Genomic DNA, 15,421 nt, shown 5'->3' on the forward strand with positions numbered 1-15,421 from the left:
TCAGTGAGAAACACAATATGAAATTGCAGTATGTAGAGTAATTGGTAACACTGTATAATCGTTTAATGAAAAAGCATTCATACATATTATACATATAAATTGTTTTGTGTATCTAAAATGTCATTATTTGTAAACATGCATAATAATTTAGAAACATTATAAGAATCCCAATTCATAAGCAATTATGGCACATGTAATAATTTATAAAACATGTATAAGCTTATTCATGAACATGATAGTAAAGGGTAATCAGGTAATCTTTACAGTAGTTTACCTATTAGCCAGTCTTCTGAACCAGTATTCATTTTGAATCGTTTTTACAATACTACTATTCTATGACTCTTTTATAATGACCTTGTTGTTTATTCAGACATTTTTACAAATCTGTATCTAGAATCAACAAGATTCGAGCAAATTGATTAATTTAAGGAGGCCACACCAGATAATGAATGTAATGTTCAGGATTGGTATCATTGTATAGCATCCATCCAGTATTTGAAACGTTGTAATGTGTGAGAGATTAATGGAAGACACCAGAAACTATTAATTGGAATATACACAAATTATCTAGCTGATTAGTATCGTCATAGGAGAACAATGCCTTGGATGGATCAGTGATTGATTTGCATATTTTCGTAATGTCCTCATGGGAATATAGGAAAATGAACACCGCTCCTAATCATTTTATTTTATTTGGAGGTAGGAGAGAAGGAGTGCAACCATCTATCTTTGACATTTTCCTCCTCTTCTTCTTGTCTTGATTGTCTGTGATAGGCATGGCATAATTCACCCTTCCCACCGGATCCATTTGGTTCCTCCTCCTCAGGAAGTGGAGACGCCAGAGACAAGGACTGCCTTCAGCTGCTGCCTTTCTGACGGTGCCTGCGATCGCTCTGCGATGCCCTGTTCATTTCTAGCGAGGAGCTGCAGGCAGTAGCGAGAGACCACGCAGGGGAAGGATGCATTTAAAGCAGGATGTGTGCTGGATGCTGGGAGACACGGCAGCGATAGCAGCAGCAGCAGCGAGCACGGAGGGCCTGGGAAGCGCCCACCCCCTCTCTCTCCTCCTTTTCCTCCCCCCCTGCAGGACCATGCTTGCGTGAGGGATGAGGCTGTGCACAGGGACGCCAGGCCAGAGCTGCGGCCTACTTCTTCTCACAAGAGCCGGGCCCTCGACTGCAAGATCTGTGAACGCTTTGCCACCATCAAATCAGCATCTTTGGTAGGCAGGCTCCCTCTCCCGCTGGGAGGGTCTCTCTCTCCATCCTCTCAGCAGCACATCTGTAGCCATGGCAACCAGATCCCGTTAATAAGTGTCGTTTTTTTCCATCCTCAGGTTCCCCCCTCTGCTTTCATGTGTGTGTAATTGTTTGGATTGATATCAAATCTCTTTCTATATCCGTTTATCGTGATGTGTTTTTGGTTATTGATTTACAGGCTATGTGTGGACGTACCTTTAGCATTTTCATCCCAGAATAGTAGGCCTGCAAAACAGGCTCATACCTATTGAGCTCTCCATTTGTGGCTACATACACTATGGACGTGACAGATGTATTAGCATGAAGAACACCACATTGACATTCAAGACACCCTTCTTATGTTCATGTATGTAGCTCTTATAATTGATGATGCATGTGCTATGCTACTAGCATGAAATCTGAGCTGAGCAGCCATGATAATTTAGTGAAGAGGAGCAGTGTGCATTATTTCCTGCCCTGGCTAATACTATCCACAGATACTGTACCTAATAATCCTCAAGAATGTACACCAATTAACAACTGCGCGTGTTTGTGTGTTTGTGTGTGTGTGTATGTGTGCATGTTTGTATGTGTGAAAGTTATGAAAGAATTTGTGACAGGTGGCCATAGAGGCCATCTTTAGTTATAATTGATTGGACTTTACACATTGGACTAAAAGGCTAATGAGAATATATTTAGTAAATTCTGGAATTAATTTACTGTAGTTATACTACATCAAGGGTGATATTCAGAGACAGTGATCTAGAGTACGCGCAACTACATAGAACCAAATGAATACTGCAGTTACCCTTAGGTGTACAGTATATAGTCTTTGTGAGGTCTCTCTTCTCTATTTCACTGAAGGTATTCTTGCAAAGATAATAAAATATGTCAAGTTATGTGTCAGATTCACGAAGGATATTGTTCTACTGTATTTTACAGTCTATTACTCAGTGCGACTAGGGTACTCGTGTTTCTCCCTTTGTAAGTCCATATTTAACGATATAGTTCAGTACATTTTAATTGTACAGTAGGTATCTCAGGCCCTCTTGCTTTTCACACCTGACTGTTCTCTCTGTGCCCTCTGACCCCCTGAACCCTGTGTCCAGGTCACCAGGTAGATCCAGGAGCATGAGCAGGACTCTGAGCTGCGGGAGCAGATGTCTGGGTATAAGCGCATGCGGCGGCAGCACCAGAAGCAGCTGATCGCCCTGGAGAACAGGCTGAAGGCGGAGATGGACGAGCATAGGCTCCGGTTGCAGAAGGAAGTAGAGACCCACGCCAACAACACTTACATTGAACTGGAGAGACTGGCTAAACGGCACACCGTTCACACAGACAAAGAGGTGAATAATGTTGTTGCATGGTAGGACAGTAGGTCTTGGTTGCTGTGAATGAAAATGTAAACTGAAGATGTTCCAGCCCCTTGATTAGATTGCATCCGTAGCATTTTGTCCTTTCAGCATAATGTAAGACTTTTAAAAAGCACATCGAAGGGAGGAAATCAACAAAATAAATGTTGGACATTTCGAATGTTCCCGTACAGATAAAGGCAGCTACAGCAGAGGAGAAGAGGATCCAGCAACAGATCATTGCCCAGCAAAAGAAGGAGCTGACCACCTTCGTAGACAACCAGAAAAAAGAGTACAGGCTCTGTAAAGACAAGATCAAAGAGGTAAAGGCATAAATCATTTGCAATTTTTTTTCCCCTTGGTCTGTGATTACACTGTTTAATTTTTCCATGGATTCCATGCAATATCCATTACGCCCTGGTTCTTATCTGGATGTTGCAGGAGATGAATGAGGAGCCCAGTACGCCCAAGGAGGAGAAGCAGGAGCGTCTTTCCAGGCACAAGGAGACGGTGCAGCGCTCACAGGCTGAGGATGAGGCCCACCTTCTGGACCAGCAGAGGCTGGTCTATGACAGGAGCTGCCGTGCTCTGAAACGCAGGACACTGGTCAAGAGGCACGAGTTCGAACAGGAGCAAATGAGAGAGGTACAGTTCCTCTCTGATATTTAGCTTGCCAATGATGCTGATAGAATTGCCTCTAGAATTGTCACCCCAACCTCTTTTGTTAAATGTCCTAATTTGCATTGTAGAAATCTGAAGTACTGTATATTCAAAATGAAATGAGGAGATGTGGAATATGTCCCATCCCAGGAGCTGAATAAGAAGAAGACCCAGAAGGAGATGGAGCAGGCCCTGATGATCCGACAGGACGAGTCCACTCAGGAGCTGGAGCGCAGGCAGCTGCAGACACTGCAGAGGCTCCGTGTTGAGCTGATCTTCCTGCAGCACCAGACCGAGTTGGAGAACCAGGAGGAGTACAATGGCCGGCGGCAGAGAGAGCTGCACAGGAAGCACGCCCTGGAGCAGCGGCAGCAGCCCCGGAACCTCAAGGTGCATAGAATCTATACTACAGCTGTTGCACTGTACATTTGGTTTAGTAAGAGCCAATGATAAATCATTGTGTGTCTGCACATCAAGGCAAAGACCCTTGAATTAAAGTCGCACCCCTGATCAGACTGAAGCTCAGCCGGTAGTAATAACCGGCAAAATGATTGTTTCTTACTGTATGTTTCTTACGATTGTTTCTTTCTTTCTATTTGGAGATGTTGGAGATGCAGATCAAGAAACAGTTCCAGGACACGTGTAAGGTGCAGAACAAGCAGTACAAAGCCCTGAGAAACCATCAGCTTGAGGTCTCTCCTAAGAGCGAGCACAAGGCCATCCTAAAGTCACTGAAGGAGGAGCAGACACGAAAGCTCGCTGTGCTGGCCGAGCAGTACGAGCAGAGCATCAACGAGATGATGGCCTCACAAGCGGTAAGGGCACTACTCACCCTTAACCTCCAAACAGGCACACAATGCTTACTGCTACATGTCTTTTTTAACCCTCTCTCTCTTTCGCTTGTCTCTGTGGTCCCCCAGATGCGTCTGGAGGAGGAGCAGGAAAGGGAGGGCCAGGCGTTGAAGCAGCAGCTTCAGCAGGAGATGGAGCTCCTGGATGCCTACCAGAGCAAGACCAAGGCCCAGACAGAAGCCCAACACGAGAGGGAGCTGCAGATGCTGGAGCAGAAGGTCTCCTTACGCAGGGCCCACCTGGAACAGAAGGTATGTTTTGGTTATGTGGTAACACAGTCTCACCTCTTTAAACTGACCACGTCCCTTATTTGATTATCACTATTGTGGTTTCAGATTGAAGAGGAGCTGGCCTCACTTCAGAAGGAACGCACTGAAAGGATCAAGCAGCTTTTTGAACGGCAGGAGAGGGAGATGGACGCTTTCAATGCAGAAAGCGCTAGGCTGGGGTTTGGGAGCTTAGGATCGCTGGACTTCCCCAAGGAGGACGACAGATGAAATTGGATGTGGTTGTGGAGGACTAGACTCTTTCCTTCTGGTGTATGGTGTAGGCATGTGCCTGCATTCTCACGGTCAACTTCACCATGGCCATCTCTACAGTGATAACACTGGATAACCCTCTTTCTCTCTTCCTCTCTAGAGTCTTTTAGATACCACATCACAGCATAGAGCGGTCATTTGCCATGGGAACTACTTTTGTTAAACTTTAGAAAAAGGGGAAAATTAAACAAGATTAATTCACAACACAAGTTAAACCAAGTGTGTGTAACTCAAAAGTCTTGCGTTGGAGATTACAAGAATAGAATACTTATATAAAAAAATAAGAACTGACTCTTTCCTCCATGCCATCATCCTCCTTTTGGTATGAATTCAGGAAATTCAGGAAATTTTAGTAAAAATTAGCACTTTGATATGTTTAAGTATTAACCCATCATGTTCATATGATGCTTAATGCGTATGTCACATGGAGGGGCATTGCGATTGTGGAATGTGAGCTGCGGACTACACCATGGTGTTTAGCTGCTTCTTCTTTCTTTTTTTTCTCACAGAATGTGAACGATACTGTATGTGAATACTGTAAGCTTAAAGAAGGTATTGGGACAGTGTCAGATCTTATATGTAAATTAGTTTTAAAGAGAGATTTTACTTCATTCCATATTGTGCTAAAGCATATGGTCCTTCACTTTTTAAACAACTCCGGTACTTTATTTGTTGTTGTTCAGTATTTAGGATTTATTGGCATCAGTTTGATCAAGCTGTGTATTTTATCAGAATGATTCAACTCCGTCAAACTGGTTATTATTGCATGCACTTTAAAGACACATTCAGGTTGTGAAGTGATGCATGACTCTGTCCAGAGATTTTAGCCGTTTGTAAATAAAAGTGGTCATTGCATTTTTTGTTTTAATCCCCATTGACAAGCGCCATATTTGATATGAAAATGTCACAAATGCCTTTATTTAAGTTGTGCCTATGAAGCGGTTTTGATTTGTCGTTGTTGTTCTTTCATGTTTGTTTAGCACGGCCAATACCATTGATTGTTCCATCCAAATTTGGGAATCATTTAACGTTCACCAATCAAAGGTCTTGTCAAGGATAATGGTGAGAATTGTGCTGTATAACTTTTGATATAAATATTTGTATTTGAGGACATAAATAGGAGATACAGAAGCATTGGTCGATTACTAATGACGGAACTTCACATTATACTTAGAAATATGTTTTTTTCCTTGGTAATGCGGTAGGTCAAACATACTGAAAACTCAAATCACTGAAGACTTTTATCAGATTGTATAAAAAAAAACACAGTTAAATGGTATCACAGAATTACTGTAAATGCATCGATAAAAAAAAAAAAAAGCTGTCTGGTAATAGTTAACCAGGCGGGTGGTTGCTTTGTTCTGGGTTGCATTCAAGTCGTAGCTGTTTAGTAACCAGATGTACAATGTTTTGCAATGTTCATTGTTGTTATTGCACATACGGTTGCAAAATGTGTCCATTACAGTGACTGGGAAGGAAATTGTTTGGTGCTTGATTTCTAATATCACCATCAGCCTTTGACACAGACAGAATACCGGATTGAATGCCTGTCTATGGATGTTACAACTATTTCAACATGTCCAGGTTTAACAGTTTTGAAAGATTGTTTTAAGTTGAGATCTTTAATGCAACACTGATATTTTGACAGTTGCCTCCAAACCCACTCCCTAGTCCGGTTCCTCACACATTGATATCATTTAAGTGATGGAAATCACGCTCTTCCTAGTTGGTGGGCTGGGCAAGTGAGATTAAGAATGTTAAAATATCTGACACATAAATGCAACAAAACTATGAACTTCGAAATACATCAATAAACAACTAATACTTTCAATGTAAGAAACCAAGTATGGCATTATTGATACCTCCAGACTCATGACTTGTGGCATGACATCAAGTGCCAAAGTTATACAGTAGTCTTCAGTTTGGGAATTATTTGGTGTAAATGACTCCATGGAATGGGGCATATTTTGAGGTTGGAAGGTTTTGGAGAATGTGCGTTTTCTTGACGAATGGTGTAGATCCATATGCTATTTTCTTTGGGTTGGTTTAACTTGAGACTGGTTCAAACCTGTTATGAACCAAACTTGTTTATGTGGACTTATGTTATCAAGAAAGGGGACTTCCCTAAACTAAGCCACACAGCGTTTCCTGTGTGGTACAGAGATGAAATAAAAGAGATTCTCTTGAAACAAGAGGTCTGCATCAACATCCTGCATCCAATGTCAGTGCTCCCATGAATGAATGTGCAATTATTTTCTTATTTCCTGTATTATTACCATACATGCCTTACGTAAAGTATACCCCCTGACAATTATGTAAGAAATACACAAATAGTTACAGCATATTAGATTCACTAGAAGTGACAGTCCATATTCCCCACAGTGCTGTGTGTGTGAACCGGTGGTGAGGGAAGTTACCCCTGCAGTGCTTCCTGTTTCCTCGATGCCCTGTGGTCTACCATCTTACAATGCAGACTGTGTATCTGTTTGATCTGGCTGTTGGGTAAGGACATTCTCATATGGTAGAGGGGTTGTGGCAAGAGTGGTCTACCCTCACCTGAGTTGTGCTGACAGGGATGTGGTCGAGTGAGTTCCCCCTGACATGAAACACTTCTGAGTTGAAAGGAGGAAATGTGGGTCATAATCATGTAAAGTGAAATGAGTGTACTCTTTATATATACGTGCTTGTATTATCACAGAGCACAATGACTAGGCAGGAACCTAACCAGGATTCATGTTATTCATATTGAGTAAAGCAATGATGTGTAGGTGATTATGACACCTACAGGGAGGTCAAGGGAGTAAGTCCACACATCAAAGTCCGAGACAAGCAGAAATGGACCAACATACATAATTATACATCACGTCTTAGGTTGGCAAGATGTTTCTGTTAAAAATAACTTTTTTCAGTATTGGCTGTTCCGGACGACTGTGTGATCTCACTCTCCGTAGGTGATGTAAGACCTTAAACCGGTTAACATCGGTGGAGGCTGGTGAGGAGAGAACGGCTCATGATAATGGCTGGAACGGCGCAATTGGAATGGCATCAAACACCAGGAAACCATGTGTTTGATGTATTTGATACCATTCCACTGATTCCGCTCCAGTAATTACCACGAGCCCGTTCTCCACAATTAAGGTGGCACCAACCTCATGTGGTTAACATTCACAAGGCCACGGTGCCAGACAGATTACCAGGACACGTACAGAGAGAATGCTCTAACCAGCTGGCAAGTGTCTTGACTGAAATTTTTAACCTCTCCCTGACCCAGTCTGTAATACCTACATGTTTCAAGCAGACCACCATAGTCCCTGTACCGAAGAATGCCAAGGTAACCTGTCTAAAATGTCTGAAATGTCTGAAATGCTTTGAAAGGCTCATCATGGCTCATCATGGCTCATCATGGCTCACATCAACACCATTATCCCAGACATTCTGGACCCACTCCAATTCTCATACCGCCTAAGTTTCCTAAAAATTCAGCACTAAGACATTTTTGGGTCTGATGAGCGCAAATTTCAACGATGTGAAAAGTCTGTTCAACTTCCAGCTTGCGTTTACTGTGAACACTGAGGCTGTACCCGCTTGAAGTTACAGTTTCAGACAGTGGTCAAGTAGGCTACTGTGGCTATTTGATCATAATTTAGGCCTACCAGAGTGGCCAAACATAAAAAACAATGGGGAAAATGCATCCCATAACATTTTAACATGGAAATAGCTGTTTTATCATTCAGCCAGTAGCAGCGAATGTGTGGTGTTCAATGTTGGCCTACATTCCATGAGACTTTTGAAAAAAACATGCAGGGCTTGACATTAACCACATGTCCTTCAGACAAGGAGGTGACTGAAAATGTTTTTGTGTTGTTTGATGTAAGAAACCACTTCACAAAATAAAATGCATTATTATTCCCATACCATTATTACAGAGAATTAAACAAATTATGCTACCCTCCGCCGATTGTCAATTTAGCTTATTCAAGCCTGTCTCAAAATACAACACTGCCTCTTTAAGACAGAAAAGCTCTTTCTGTCATGCCCTGACCTTAGAGATCATTTTTATGTCTTTATTTTGGTTTGGTCAGGGCATGAGTTGGGGTGGGTATTCTATGTTCTATGTTGTGTAGTTCTATGTTTTGGCCGGGTAGGGTTCTCAATCAGGGACAGCTGTCTATCGTTGTCTCTGATTGAGAACCATACTTAGGCTGCCCTTTCTCCCACCTGTGTGGGAAGTTGACTTTGTTTAGGGCACATAGCCTTTAGCTTCACAGTTTGTAGTGTTTATTGTTTCGCTCGGCGTCATCTTAAATAAAGAATAAGTACGCTCACCAAGCTGCACCTTGGTCCTCCTTCAACAGCCGTGACAGAACTTCCCACCAACAACGGACCAAGCAGCGTGGTAAGGAGGAGCAGCGTGTCCAGGATTCATGGACTTGGGAGGAGATCCTGGACTGTAAGGGACCCTGGAGGCAGGCTGGGGAGTATCGCCGTCCACGGGAAGAGCAGAGCGGCAGCGCTACGAAGGGACTCGGCTAGCAAGGAAACCCGAGAGGCAGCTCCCAAAACATATTTTTGGGGGGAACACGGGGAGTGTGACTGGTCAGGCACCGTGTTATGCAGTGGAGTGCACGGTGTCTCCAGTGCGCGTGCACAGCCAGGTGCGCTATCTTCCAGCTCCCCGAATCGGCCGGGCTAGAGTGGGCATCCAGCCAGGTCGGAGGATGCCGGCTCAGCGCATCTGGCCGCCAGTACGTCTCTATAGCCCGGGATATCCTACCCCGGCTGTGCGTCCTGTGCCTGCTCCCTGGATCTGCAGGGTGAAAATAACCATCCAGCCAGGACGGGTTGTGCAGGCTCTATGCTCAAGACCTCCAGTGCGCCTCCACGGTCCAGTGTATCCTGTGCCTGTCCCCAGAAGGACAGGGCCTCCTGTATGTCTCCCCAGCCTGGTGAGCCCTGTGGCAGCTCAACGTACCAGACTGCCCATACGTCTCCTTCCTCCAGTGATGATCCATGGCAAGAATCCTCCAGTGATGATCCATGGCAAGAAGCCTCCAGTGATGATCCATGGCACGAAGCCTACAGTGGTGATCCATGGCACGAAGCCTCCAGCGACGGTCCCCAGCCCAGAAACGGTGTCCAGCCCGGAGCCTCCAGAAACGGTGTCCAGCCTGGAGCGTCCAGAGACGTCCTTCAGCCCGGAGCCTCCAGAGACGTCCTTCAGCCCGGAGCCTCCAGAGACGTCCTTCAGCCCGGAGCCTCCAGAGACATCCTTCAGCCCGGAGCCTCCAGAGACGTCCTTCAGCCCGGAGCCTCCAGAGATGTCCTTCAGCCCAGAGCCTTCAGAGATGGTCTCCAGTCTGGAGCCTCCAGTGACGTCCTTCAGTCCGGAGCCTCCAGAGACGTCCTTCAGCCCGGAGCCTCCAGAGATGTCCTTCAGCCCGGAGCCCCCAGAGATGTCCTTCAGCCCGGAGCCTCCAGAGATGTCCTTCAGCCCGGAGCCTCCAGAGATGTCCTTCAGCCCGGAGCCTTCAGAGATGGTCTCCAGTCTGGAGCCTCCAGAGACGTCCTTCAGTCCGGAGCCTCCAGAGACGTCCTTCAGTCCGGAGCCTCCAGAGACGTCCTTCAGTCCGGAGCCTCCAGAGACGTCCTTCAGTCCGGAGCCTCCAGAGACGTCCTTCAGTCCGGAGCCTCCAGAGACGTCCTTCAGTCCGGAGCCTCCAGAGACGGTCTCCAGTCCGGGGCCCGCTACGAGGGTGCCCAGTCCGTACTGCCCAGTACATCACTGGGGCTGAGCTCTCTGCCATCCAGGACCTCCATACCAGGCGGTGTCAGAGGCAGGCCCTAAAAATTGTCAAAGACTCCAGCCACCCAAGTCATTGACTGTTCTCTCTGCTAACAAGCGGCACCGACGTCTGGCACCAGCAGGACTCTGAACAGCTTCTACCCCCAAGCCATAAGACTGCTAAATGGTTAACCAAATAGCGCCATGGACTATCTGCAATGACCCTTTTTGCACTAACTCTTTTTGACTCCATGCACACACACTGGACTCTACCCACACACTCACACATACTTACCCTGACACTCCAACACACACACACTTACACACTCATCACATACACTGCTGCTACTGTTTATCTATCCTTTTGCCTAGTCACTTTATCTCTACCTACTGTATATGTACAGTTGAAGTCGGAAGTTTACATACACGTAGGTTGGAGTCATTAAAACTAGTTTTTCAACCACTCCACAAATTTCTTGTTAACAAACTATATTTTTGGCAAGTCAGTCAGGACATCTACTTTGTATATATTTGTATTTTCCAACAATTGTTAACAGACAGATTATTTCACTTCTAATTCATAGTATCACAATTCCAGTGGATCAGACGTTTACATATACTAAGTTGACTGTGCCTTTAAACAGCTTGGAAAATTCCAGAAAATTATGTCATGGCTTTAGAAGCTTCTAATAGGCTAATTGACATCATTTGAGTCAATTGGAGGTGTACCTGTGGATGTATGTCAAGGCTTACCTTAAAACTCAATGCCTCTTTGCTTGACATCATGGGAAAATCAAAAGAAATCAGCCAAGAGCTCAGAAAAAAATTGTAGACCTCCACAAGTCTGGTTCATCCTTGGGAGCAATTTCCAAATGCCTGAAGGTACCACGTTCATTTGTACAAACAATAGTACGCAAGTATAAACACCATGGGACCACGCAGCTGTCATACCGATCAGGAAGGAGACAAGTTCTGTCTCCTAGAGATGAACATACCTTGGTGCAAAAAGTGCAACTCAATCACAGAACAACAGCAAAGGACCCTGTGAAGATACTGGGGGAAACAGGTACAAAAGTACCTACAGTGCCTTGCGAAAGTATTCGGCCCCCTTGAACTTTGCGACCTTTTGCCACATTTCAGGCTTCAAACATAAAGATATAAAACTGTATTTTTTTGTGAAGAATCAACAACAAGTGGGACACAATCATGAAGTGGAACGACATTTATTGGATATTTCAAACTTTTTTAACAAATCAAAAACTGAAAAATTGGGCGTGCAAAATTATTCAGCCCCCTTAAGTTAATACTTTGTAGCGCCACCTTTTGCTGCGATTACAGCTGTAAGTCGCTTGGGGTATGTCTCTATCAGTTTTGCACATCGAGAGACTGACATTTTTTCCCATTCCTCCTTGCAAAACAGCTCAAGCTCAGTGAGGTTGGATGGAGAGCATTTGTGAACAGCAGTTTTCAGTTCTTTCCACAGATTCTCGATTGGATTCAGGTCTGGACTTTGACTTGGCCATTCTAACACCTGGATATGTTTATTATTTATCTGTTGGCGCAATTATTAGAAAATGGAAGAAGTTCAAGATGACGGTCAATCACCCTCGGTCTGGGGCTCCATGCAAGATCTCACCTCGTGGGGCATCAATGATGATGAGGAAGGTGAGGGATCAGCCCAGAACTACATGGCAGGACCTGGTCAATGACCTGAAGAGACCTGGGACCACAGTCTCAAAGAAAAGTATTAGTAGCAGAGAAGGTCATGTGGTCTGATGAGACAAAAATAGAGCTTTTTTGTCTAAACTCCACTCGCCGTGTTTGGAGGAAGAAGAAGGATGAGTACAACCCCAAGAACACTATCCCAACCGTGAAGCATGGAGGTGTTAACATCATTCTTTGGGGATGTTTTTCTGCAAAGGGGACAGGACTACTGCAGCATATTGAGGGGAGGATGGATGGGGCCATGTATCGCGAGATCTTGGCCAACAACCTCATTCCCTCAGTAAGAGCATTGAAGATGGGTTGTGGCTGGGTCTTCCAGCATGACAACGACCCAAAACACACAGCCAGGGCAACTAAGGAGTGGCTCCGTAAGAAGCATCTCAAGGGCCTGGAGTGATTAGACTTGATTACACACAGGTGGATTGTATTTATCATCATTAGTCATTTTGGTCAACATTGGATAATTCAGAGATCCTCACTGAACTTCTGGAGAGAGTTTGCTGCACTGAAAGTAAAGGGGCTGAATAATTTTGCACGCCCAATTTTTCAGTTTTTGATTTGTTAAAAAAGTTTGAAATATCCAATAAATGTCGTTCCACTTCATGATTGTGTCCCACTTGTTGTTGATTCTTCACAAAAAAATACAGTTTTATATCTTTATGTTTGAAGCCTGAAATGTGGCAAAAGGTCGCAAAGTTCAAGGGGGGCGAATACTTTCGCAAGGCACTGTATATCCACAGTAAAACTAGTCCTATATCGACATAACCTGAAAGGCAGCACAGCAAGGAAGAAGCCACTGCCTCATAACCGCCATAAAAAAAGCCAGACTACAGTTTGCGACTGCACATGGGGACAAAGATCGAACTGTTTGGAGAAATGTCCTATGGTCTGATGAAACAAAAATAGAACTGATTGGCCATAATGACCATCATTATGTTTGGAGGAAAAAGTGGGACACTTGCAAGCCGAAGAACACCATCCCAACCGTGAAGCACGGGGGTGGCAGCATCATGTTGTGGGGATGCTTTGCTGCAGGAGGGACTGGTGCACTTCACAAAATAGATGGCATCATGAGGGAGGAAAATGATGTGGATATATTGAAGCAACATCTCAAGACATCAGACAGGAAGTTAAAGCTTGGTCGCAAATGGGTCTTCCAAATGGACAATGACGCCAAGCATACTTCCAAAGTTGTGGCAAAATGGCTGAAGGACAACAAAGTCAAGGTTTTGGAGTGGCCATCACAAAGCCCTGGCCTCAATTCCAAAGAAAATGTGTAGGCCGAACTGAAAAAGCGTGTGCGAGCAAGGAGGCTTACAAACCTGACTCTGTTACACCAGCTCTGTCAGGAGGAAAGGGCCAAAATTCCCCCAACTTATTGTATGAAGCTTGTGGAAGGCTACCCGAAACGTTTGAGCCAAGTTAAACAGTTTAAAGGCAATGCTACCAAATACTAAGTGAGTGTATGTAAACTTCTGACCCACTGGGAATGTGATGAAAGAAATAAAAGCTGAAATAAATTATTCTCTCTACTATTATTCTGACATTTCACATTCTTAAAATAAAGTGGTGATCCTAACTGAGCTGAAACAGGGAATTTTTACTAGGATTAAAAAAACTGAGAAAACTGAAAACTTAGTTTAAATTTATTTGGCTTAGGTGTATGTAAACTTCTGACTTCAACTGTACATATTTACCTCAATTACCTCGTATACCTGCACATAGACTCGATACTGGTACCCTGTGTATATAGCTAAGTTATCGTTACTCATTGAGTATTTATTCCTTGTGTTATTATTTTTCTATTAATTTTTCTTTTTACTGTTTTTACTATTTTTATATTATTATCTTATTTCATTTTATTCTGCATTGTCGGGAATGGCCCCCCGTAAGTAAGTATTTCACTTTTAGTCTATACTTGTTGTTTGCGAAGCATGTGACAAATACCATTTGATTTGATTTGGCTCCACCTTGGTAATTAATTTCACACATGTCATCACTGATCATTTATCATTGTTTTGGTCATGGTTGGTTCAATCAAAAATGGAGTAGCCGGTTTATTAGTTATAAACAACATCATAGTTGGGCCGTCATCATATTCTGAAAGTGGGCTTCTCTGAAACACAGATGTACCAAACAGGAGTTTCCTGAGAAAATCAACTTTTGTGAGTTTCAAGAGCTTTGAGGTGTGTCTTGGTTTGGTGTTGGGGACAGAGAGACACTACAGGGTGTGGTGCTGTTGTTTCCTGGCCCACTTTGGTGACTCTGACCCTTTCTTTACACTGTCTTTTACACACTGGGGAAAGTCTCCTCTTGAGAAACTCTCGTCCTGTGCGTTGAAAAGTTCCTGTGAGCCCACATGCAAGTGTTTCTCATGAACCTGAAAATGGGTACAGGGTCTTAACTGACATACGCTGGGAGTTCACTCTGTTTCGTTTCCTCTATGTACAAGAACACAGTTATACAGTATTTTCTTTACTGAACAAAATATAAAAACAACACAAAAAGTGTTGGTCCAATGTTTCATGGGCTGAAATAAAAGATCCCAGAAATGTTCCATACTTTTTGTGCCCAAATGTTTATATTCATGTAAGTGAGCATTTCTCCTTTGCCAAGATAATCCATCCAACTGACAGGTATAGTGTATAAAGAAGTTGATTAAACAGCATGATCATTAAACAGGTGCACCTTGTGCTGGGGACAATAAAAGGCCACTCTATAATGTGCAGTTTTGTCACACAATACAATGCCACAGATGTGTCAAGTTTTGAGAAAGCATGTAATTGGCGTGCTGACTGCAGGAATGTCCACCAGAGTTTTTGCCAGAGAATTTAATGTTAATTTCTCGACCATAAGCCACCTCCAATGTTGTTTTAGAAAATTTGGTAGTACATCCAACCAGCCTCACAACCGCAAACCACGTGTAACCTCGCCAGCCCAGGACCTCCACAACCAGCTTCTTCCTTTGCGGGATCGTCCGAGACCAGCCACCCGGACAGATGATGAACCTGAGGAGTATTTCTGTATGTGATAAAGCACTTTTGTGGGGGAAAACTTCATCTGATTGGCTGGGCCTAGCTCCCCAGTGGTTGGGCCCAGTCATGTGAAATCCATAGATTAGGGCCTAATGAATTTATTTCAATTGACTGATTTTCTTATATAAACTATAACTCAGTGAACTCATTGACATTATTGCATGTTGCGTTTATATTGTTGTTCAGTATATATTCCATGCAATTACTATGTGTAACTGTGGGTTGCTCATCTTTTCCG

General features: G+C 43.8%; 2 protein-coding genes across 2 annotated transcripts; both read left to right on the forward strand.

The window, feature by feature from the left end:
* Positions 1-772: 772 nt before the first annotated feature.
* LOC110523739 (serine/threonine-protein kinase TAO3-like) lies at positions 773-6,481 on the forward strand. Its single transcript, XM_021602704.3, has 8 exons — positions 773-1,222; positions 2,348-2,584; positions 2,785-2,913; positions 3,032-3,235; positions 3,401-3,640; positions 3,853-4,065; positions 4,171-4,353; positions 4,438-6,481. Exons 2-8 carry the CDS (start codon positions 2,399-2,401, stop codon positions 4,597-4,599), a joined length of 1,317 nt encoding a protein of 438 aa, XP_021458379.2. The 5' UTR covers positions 773-1,222; positions 2,348-2,398; the 3' UTR covers positions 4,600-6,481.
* A 1,483-nt stretch (positions 6,482-7,964) lies between these two features.
* LOC149983261 (uncharacterized) lies at positions 7,965-15,179 on the forward strand. The gene is made up of 5 exons (XM_090236670.1): positions 7,965-7,972; positions 9,584-9,880; positions 9,976-10,010; positions 10,149-10,415; positions 15,085-15,179. Exons 1-5 carry the CDS (start codon positions 7,965-7,967, stop codon positions 15,177-15,179), a joined length of 702 nt encoding a protein of 233 aa, XP_090092796.1.
* The last annotated feature ends 242 nt before the right edge of the window (positions 15,180-15,421 follow it).

This window comes from Oncorhynchus mykiss, chromosome 5, assembly GCF_057628025.1.
Source record: "Oncorhynchus mykiss isolate SJ-2025 chromosome 5, ASM5762802v1, whole genome shotgun sequence".
Classification (NCBI taxonomy): Eukaryota; Metazoa; Chordata; class Actinopteri; order Salmoniformes; family Salmonidae; genus Oncorhynchus; species Oncorhynchus mykiss.

Excerpts from the sequence above, each read along its gene's own strand:
- LOC110523739 (XM_021602704.3), top strand. The coding sequence starts at position 2,399 with ATGTCTGGGTATAAGCGCATGCGGCGGCAGCACCAGAAGCAGCTGATC. Across the intron at positions 2,585-2,784 it reads CCGTTCACACAGACAAAGAG|ATAAAGGCAGCTACAGCAGA; the intron begins GTGAATAATGTT and ends GTTCCCGTACAG. Across the intron at positions 2,914-3,031 it reads GTAAAGACAAGATCAAAGAG|GAGATGAATGAGGAGCCCAG; the intron begins GTAAAGGCATAA and ends TGGATGTTGCAG.
- LOC149983261 (XM_090236670.1), top strand. Across the intron at positions 9,881-9,975 it reads AGCCCGGAGCCTCCAGAGAC|AGCCTTCAGAGATGGTCTCC; the intron begins GTCCTTCAGCCC and ends CCTTCAGCCCAG. Across the intron at positions 10,011-10,148 it reads TCTCCAGTCTGGAGCCTCCA|ATGTCCTTCAGCCCGGAGCC; the intron begins GTGACGTCCTTC and ends GAGCCTCCAGAG.